At 44.3% G+C, this 8,195-nt stretch overlaps 1 protein-coding gene across 2 annotated transcripts; it reads right to left on the bottom strand.

The window, feature by feature from the left end:
• Positions 1-5,858: 5,858 nt before the first annotated feature.
• Positions 5,859-7,595, bottom strand: LOC136153761 (spindlin-2). Of its 2 annotated transcripts, XM_065915864.1 has the most exons (3): positions 7,292-7,595; positions 6,446-6,672; positions 5,859-6,169 (listed from the first exon to the last, which is right to left on the bottom strand). In XM_065915864.1, exons 2-3 carry the CDS (start codon positions 6,668-6,670, stop codon positions 5,894-5,896), a joined length of 501 nt encoding a protein of 166 aa, XP_065771936.1. In that variant the 5' UTR covers positions 6,671-6,672; positions 7,292-7,595; the 3' UTR covers positions 5,859-5,893. The 2 variants fall into 2 exon arrangements, with proteins under 2 accessions (XP_065771936.1, XP_065771935.1); XM_065915863.1 differs by having other exon boundaries at positions 5,859-6,672.
• Between the last annotated feature and the right edge of the window lie 600 nt (positions 7,596-8,195).

The following is an 8,195-nucleotide window of genomic DNA, read 5'->3' as shown; positions in this document are numbered from 1 at the left end:
CTGCCAATGTTCAAGTGTGTGTAATAGATTCAGTTAGAGTCACATTGTATGCAACAGCCAAGACGATAGAATTGAATTTACTTGACAATAATCCACTATAAATCTTCAGTTCTTCTTAGACTTTTATACTGTGCATGCATGGCTTTTCGATACAGATCCTGCATTTCTTACTCCCACTGCTTCCTTTAAGTAATATTTAATCATGGCTGTGAATTTTTTATTCCTCCTGGGATTCTATACTCTGTGTGTGAAACCACCCAGGATGAGCCAGAGTGTCTACTGGTGGAACATTTATGTTTCCCTAATACTTCTTTACATGTGGCCGAGTTTCATCTAGCACTTATGGGACAGGAAAATACAAGCATTATTTCCTACTATATATTCAGATATGAAGGTAACACTGAGATTGCACAGAATTGGCACAAATAGCTTCATTCAAGTTTTCCCTATTCTAAACCTGGGCAAAACCTATAACACAAATCTAGATGTTGTTCCCTTCCATGGGTCCTGTAGAATAGTAATTTGGACATCCATATCTACCAGAATCATAAAATTTGATTCTCTCTCCTCACCAAAATTCTACAGCCTACTCAGATAAATGCACATGACATCTGATCTCCATTAGAGACAGAGAGGACTCAGTGTCATTTCTAGTTATTTTTCTACTTATAGCAGATGTGGTTGAGTAGGCCAGCTATCTATATTCTTTATTTACAATAACTGTTTATCCAGCCCTCTCATATCCCAAGCCAACTACCAAAAGTTCTAAGGATTCTCCAGTTTGTGCTTAGGGTGCTTGTGCTTTCCTTCCTTTAACTCTGGGTCGCTGTGTGTCTCCGTCACTGTTATATGAAAGAATACAAAAACTTCTGCTTACTTAGGATTAATCTTAGGACTATTTGTTGTAGTGGAGTGGACCTGAGGTTAATGACTAGATTGAGGAACACCTTTCAACTGGAGTTGAATTATCAAGGAATAATGCTTGAATATATTAATGCATATGTATAGAATCTAGAAAGATAGTACTGATGACTCTACCTGCAGGGCACAAAGGAGATGCAGAAGTAAAGAACAGACTTTTGGACACAGTGGATAAGGAAACGGTGGGATGATTTGAGAGAATAGCACTGAAACATATTGCCATATGTAAAATAGATAGCCAGTGGGAATTTGCTGTATAACACAGGGAACCAAAAGCTGGTGCTTTGTGACAACCTAGAGGGATGGAATGGGTAGGGAGGTGGGGGGGATGTTCAAGAGGGAGGGGATGTATGCATACCTATGACCAGTTCATGTTGATGTATGGCAGAAACCATCACAATATTGTAAGTTACTTTCTAATTAAAAATTAAAATTAAGAAAAAAGAAATAACACATGATTACAGCCTGTCTTTATGTACTTCCTGGTACTCATCTTGCAACAATTTCCTGAATTACTCCTAGTTAACCGCTTATTATTCACAGCAACAGCTACAGTCAGACTTATCAGCAATTTTACTCTAAATATCCAAGTCCCCTTACCACAGGGTGACAGTAAGTGGACACAGGGCACGTATATACACAGTAGATAGCATTAGAGGAAAGGAAACTACTTTAACTTAATCTTTTAAAATGGGCAGTAAATACGTCTTCCTCTTATTGTAGAAGAAGACATATTTATTATATTGAAGTTAGCATTCCTGCTCATTGCTATAGAAGGAACCACTATTCCATCTCAAAAAGATGTTTGTTATTCACACATCCTTCAAACAAAACTGGCAAACCAAAACCAATCATTCCTTTGCTTGCAAAATGTAGAGGAATCCATACAGAACTGTCCTCTAACAGTAAAACTGTTGGAAATATGCCATCTTCAAACTCACTAGATAATGGCAAACATTTCCAACAGAACTCCCAGCAGTGGGTGGGATCTCTCACTTTTTTATCTGATTGACAGCAAATATTTTTCAACTTCATGCATGTTGTTGATCTGATGAATAGAAAGGTGTATATCATAACAATTTCCACTTTACAGCATGATCTTTTTTCAAATTAGAGGATTCATGTTTTAATATGATAGTATTTATCAAAATTTCCATCAATATCTGTCAGTATTATAGTTTTTAAACAAATTTTTCACCACTTCCATAGGAAAAATATAAACACTTTCTTCTACTTTATTCTAATATTTTATAAATGCTACTTCCTAAATTGAATACTAACTTTTTATCCATTCAGAACTAATTTTGTGTGCAAGGTATGAAGGGATTTAAGTATATTCCCCAGCAAATGGAAAATAGATTAATCCTGCACTGTTCCCAGGTGGATCTGTATGTGAATGCATGCTAAATTGCTTCAGTCATGAAAACTCTTTGTGACCCTGTGAACAAGCCTTCTAGGTTCCTATGTCCTTGGGATTCTCCAATACTAGAAAATGGGAGTGGGTTGCCATGCCCTCCTCCAGGGGATCTTCCCGACTCAGGAATCGAACATGCATCTCTTACATCTCCTACATTGGCAACTGGGTTCTTTACCACTAGCACAGGTGGCTATAGTGGAAAAGAAAACACCTGCAATGCAAGAGAAAAAAGAGATGTGGGTTTGATCCGTTAGTCAGAAAGATTCCATTGGAGAAGGAAATGGCAACCCACTCCAGTATTCTTGCCTGGAGAATCCCATGGAGGGATGAGCCTGGGGGGCTACTATCCTCAGTATCACAAATATTTGGACATGACTGAAGTGACTAAGCAGGCACACATACACATTTATTATTAAAAAAAATTCTAATCTTATTCCTCTAAAATGTAACCTATATCCAACTTTCAGTTTCTTATAGGGTAATATCAGGCATTTCACTGAAATATTTGATATTCCTCCCTCTGTCCTTGTAACGGATTATTCTCAAGAGTTGCCAGAGAGTCCTGGTTAAAAAAAATGAGACAAATAATGTGGCTCTGCTGAAAATAACTGAATGGTTCCCCATCACACACAGTGTAAAAGTCAAATTCCATTCTTCTCCCAGATCGGCATCACTTCTCTTACCTCACTTCTGTGATATTCTCTACCTTGTTCACTCAGTTCCAGCAATGTTGGTATTCTCAATATGGTTTGAAAATGTCAGGCCTACTCTTGCCGTGGGCCTCAGCACTTGCTGTCCCTCTTGCTGGAATGCTCCTTCCCTAAACAACCAAGGGGTAGTTCTCTCAGTGCCTTCAGGTTTTTACTCAAAAACTGTGCTCTCAGTGAGGATCTATCTGGACTCCCTATTTATCCAATTTCAGTCTCCTCCCTGGAATTCCAGTTCCCCCATTCCTTGCTTTATTTTTTCTTTCTTAATATTTATTAGTGTGAAAATACTTTATATTTCACTTTTTGTCTCATGGCTACTCTCTGTCTCCTACACTACAGTGAAAGTTCCATGAGGGTAAGACTACTTTGCTTTTTTTATGAACATATCCTAAGCTCCTGTCTACAAGACTGCCTGGGATTGGTGAGATGAAGATAAAGCAAATAAAATAAAAAGCAAACGGTGTTAAAGTAAGCTAAAGGAGGGCTAAGCTACTAATGCAAATGCTTCCAGGGGACATCTGGGTATTTTATGAGTGAAGCCAGCCATCTGGGGGCATGGCCCACTCAAGAGAATATTCTGAGTTTAAAATGGGCTGAGATCTTCCTCAGAGTCAACTGCTTGGAATTCCCTGCTAGAATGTGGGCCCTAACCCTTGGTCTATAGTTTGTTTTCTTGGGCAACCCAGGAATATAGATTTTTGAAATGTGAAATCCCCCAAATGTCTATATAGCTAATTTTAAAATGGAGAATGATAACAACATGAAGATCAAGCAAAATATGACAGTGGGCTGAAACTGGTCCATGAGTGGCCTCCAAGTGTTTGCTAGATTGAATTATGTGATGTATGAAAGAAAACCTATCCCTGCTCTGGTGAGGTGGGTTTATCTTGTGGAATTCTTGAGGCAAACAGCTTCAGATCATGTTGGGGGAGAGAATGAACTGGAATCACCAACTTCTTTCCACTCCGGGAAGCTCCCTGCCTCCCCCTCTGCCTGTTATGCCTGGAGTTATTAGGCAGAAGAGAGACACCAGAATTGTTTCCTTGAGGCCAGTGAAGAGTGTGGAGTAGGAAAACCAGAGAGAGTTTTGAACTTTCTCCCACAGCTGAACTGGGAGAAGGAAAGAAAGACAGAAGGACAAAGACCCATGTATTGGGACACCATACTTCAAAGGGAATTTATTGGGAGTTACCACACCCTCTTCCCACCAATCACCTATGTGGCGCGATACGGTTGAAGGACGTAGTTATGCAAAGTCACATCTCACCGTTCAACTGCCCATGTCACCCATCTCACCTGGAAATAGAACTGCACACATTTCCAGCACAGTTCCCTGTGTGCTTGAAGTGAGCAAGACTAGTCAGGAGGTACCTGTGAAGGGTCAGTAGGCACTGGTTTTGTTGGGATATTGCCAGAATGGGGTTTCTGGAGGCAGCAGACATCCATCTGGTGAAACACAGGCTGGGGGAACAGGGGCGGGATACCTGTGGTTTCAGGCAGGGGCTGAGAGAGGGAGAGTCAAGTATTCCCCATGCCCTGGAGAGAAGCATTAAACTCAATCCTTTGTTGCCTCTCTTCTGTAAGGAGGCAAGGCATAGCCCCAGAGGATGAAGAACAGTGAGATGAGTGCAGTACCTGGGTTGAGCAAGTTTCCATTTTTCTGGATAAAATGCTTTCCAAATGCAAGGTGTCACATCTCTTATGTTCTGAGAACTCCACTAACTCATTCCTGAAAAAAATCATTTATTCAGTGTAGGGGAAGTGAACCAAGAACTTCAGGTCTGAGATTTACTGCCCCTGGGTCCTCTGGAAAATACGAGGAAACTGCCCACAGCCCCCTGCTATGGAGCACCATGCAGTGTGTTTAAGCTGAGGGCTGGGCTCTGCTCAGCAGATGTGGCATGATGTCCCTGATAAAATAAAAGTCTTTTAAGTATAAACTTGGTTCCTGCTTAACTCTTGAGACAGTCCTGTCAAAATTCCCCTCTAGGGAGGCTCCAATCCATGTGGTTTGTTTGTTGCCACATCCTTTGTGCACAGAGCTAGGGAGGGCAACTTGGAGACTGCCAGAGGGCCTGGTTTTCTTGGGTCTTTCCGTCTCTCATTGGCTCCACACCTCATACCCCTTTTTCTCTATTCTCACTCCCTCTGTCAGTCTTTCTTCTTAGAATTCCTCCTTCCTCAGTGTCCCTTCCCTTCTGGAGTATCCCTCTAGCCTCTCCTCAGATCTCTGCCAACTTTGCCTTTCTCCCCATTGCTCTGCACCTCTTCTAAACGTCTTTGTGTCCCTCCTTACTCAATTTATCCTGTCCATTTTCTCTCAGCCCCAAGATTTCACTCTCCCTCTGTTATTCTTCACCCTCTTCCAGTTAGCTGCCTCCTACTCTTAGGTCATCCCTCCCCTTAGGAGTCTCTCCATTTCCGGTCCCTTCCCACCTCCTTTCGTAAGCAGCCACCTTCCCTTTTCCTTTTCCCCACAGCCCATCTCTAGTTCATTCTCCTCTCCTCTCCCTAGCCCAAACCAGCTAAGTCCTATTCCATGTTTATTTGACTGATTATGATACTAGCTGAAAGTTATTCACAGCCTGAATTTTACAGCTGCTCCTTCCTTTCATGTTCCATCCACCAAACACACCCAACCTTTTCAACATGACAAATTCCTTACACACAGCATGTCATGACCACATACATTTGTATTTCTTAGAACAAGACAATAGTTATGCTGGCAACGATGTTGAATCAACATGGACCCCAAAGTTTTCAATACACTGAAAAGTAACATTATCTTGCATGTCTACAAAGTACGCATTTGTTTTCACAAACGTGGCAAAGTTTATCCTGACAGTTAGGACTTTTTCACCAAATCATAGACATAGATATGGAAATCATCATCAAACTTGATGAAATACACAGAGGGTTTGGCTTCCACTTGGTGAATGACCATTCCGATCCGTTTGGAGCCATCTTCTTTGGTATATTCCACGTGTTTACCTATCAGACCATCTACAACTCCTCCTGGCTCCCTTTCTGCAAGAGGAGACTCACTGGACTCTGGCATGATACGGAGGTCTCCTTCTTTATAATCATCTAGAAGTTGGTACATGTACAAGACAGGATCTTTCTCATAGGTAATGTAAAACCAGGCTTTCATGATCGGTGCTTGGGCTAAGACCATTCCTCTCCATTCATCCTTAGAACCATGCTCATCCTCAAACATATGTTCCACAGCTTTACCAATTATGGTATTTGCAAGGTTTGCATCACTGACTTGAGTTGATGCCACCCTGTCAGAAAGAATTTTAAGAGACAAAACTCTTTCATCTCTGTGAAGTTCCAGTCCATAGACACAGTCAATTCCATCATATTTCACCAGATAAAGAGAAGGATTTATAGGCACCTGATCCAGAACGGTTCCTTTCCACTGAGTGATGGGTTCATCACCTTCCTTCCATCCATGTGAAATTCTGCAGCCCACAATGTTCCTGCGGGGCTGGGACGAAGGTCTGCCTCTCTGCTTCTTTTGGGAGGCTTTTTTCTTCATCATGTTTGCAGACCCAGTGGCCTTTCCTGCAACAGCCCTGGTTTGCTGCCCTTCGGCCTCCTGTGAGTTGGGGGTTTTCATGTCTGCAGGAGGAGGAGAGAAGATAAGAGAGGAACATTCAATATGCCATAAGGTGAAGTTCTGCCGACAGCGACGTCTCCATGTGCCCCGCGCCAGCGCCTAAAATTTCCCCATGAGCCTGGCAGTAATGCTGGAAATCCTGGCTGTGTGCCTGAAAGCGCTCTCGCTTCTAGGTACCCTGAGGCTGCGGTGAAAGGCGGCAGCGGCAGCAGCAGTGGTGCTGCCTGGGGTTAGGAACTCTGCAGGAGGGGGCAGACTACGTCCTTGTTCAGAGACCTCAGCCTCCGTCACCGCCACTGGCGCCCACTCTGAAACCCCTGCAAAACCCCTATCCCTCCACAGCCCTGACCCACATGCCCTCACTCACTGTCGTCCTGCTCAGAACATCCCAGTAGTCTGCTACTCACATGCCCCCTGTCTACCTCCACTCGCTTTCTTGGCCCCCAGTGCCCTTGCCTCCCTGTGCTCATCTTCAGTGTCTTGCCTGCTTCCTAACGCTATGCCCCTTTCCTGTTGCCCATTGCACTCCCCCTTCCCACCCTAGCCTCACCCGGCGCCTGCCTCCACCCCTTATCTCTGGCAGGAATCCATCCCATCCCCCTTCTCTGTCCTGGCGCCCACCAATGGCCTTTCCTTTCCTGGCGTCCACCGCCCGGATCTCAGGCTTCACGTGTGCAAATCGGACACCTCGCAGCTTCCTTTTCGGTGAGTCTGTGTGTAAGCAGGATAGGCAGGCGATGAGCTGGGTGCTTGCAAGAGCTGGGAGGGGAGGATCGTTCAGGGAGGAGCTCGTTCAGAAGGGCGGAGGAGTAGGAGAGGAGGATGGCGGCGGTGTCTTCGGCACTCTTTTCTGGGGTCCTCCGCCTCTTTCTTGGTGGCGGCTGCCCCTCTGCGACATCGGGATCCCACCAGCCGCTACTGGTGCAGTAGTCTCCTCCCTCTTTCCGTAGCGCAGCTTCCTGCCAGGAGAGAAGCCTCCCCTTCCTGCCAAACACCGCCTGCCCCACCTCAACTCCTAAGCCCACCACTGCTCTGAGCATGGGAGGTGCTACTTGTCTCCCGATCCCGCCCCTTTCCCAAATCTGAAGCAGCTGGGCCTATAATCCTCCTCCCTATTGCCCCCTCCTCTTTCCTCCCCGTTTCAGGGTCCTGTTTCTCCTGTGCTCACCTCCACCTCCATCCTATAAGCGCCCCTGTTCCATCTGCTTTCCATCTACTAGGAATTTGTCTTTACTTTCCCCCAGTGCACTTATGTAGTTATTTTTCATACTAAAATATGCCTTTCCCGTCATTTACAAGGATTTTTGGTAGAAAGGGAGAAATGTGCTCAGTCTGCCATCTTGACCCAATCTCTATGTAAGCTTTCCTTGTAAGTCTGTGAGCTCAGTGGTGTGTGACTCTTGGAGTCCCCGTGGACTGTAGCCCACCAAGCTGCTCTGTCAATGGAACTTTCCAGGCAAGAATCCTGGAGTCAGTTGCCATTTCAGACTCCCTTCCCGACCAAGGTTTGGAACTCTTGCATTAG

The sequence above is a fragment of the Muntiacus reevesi genome, chromosome X (assembly GCF_963930625.1).
Source record: "Muntiacus reevesi chromosome X, mMunRee1.1, whole genome shotgun sequence".
Lineage (NCBI taxonomy): Eukaryota > Metazoa > Chordata > Mammalia > Artiodactyla > Cervidae > Muntiacus > Muntiacus reevesi.
The sequence above is the reverse complement of the archived record's forward strand: the minus strand, read 5'-3'. Positions and strand labels throughout refer to the sequence as shown.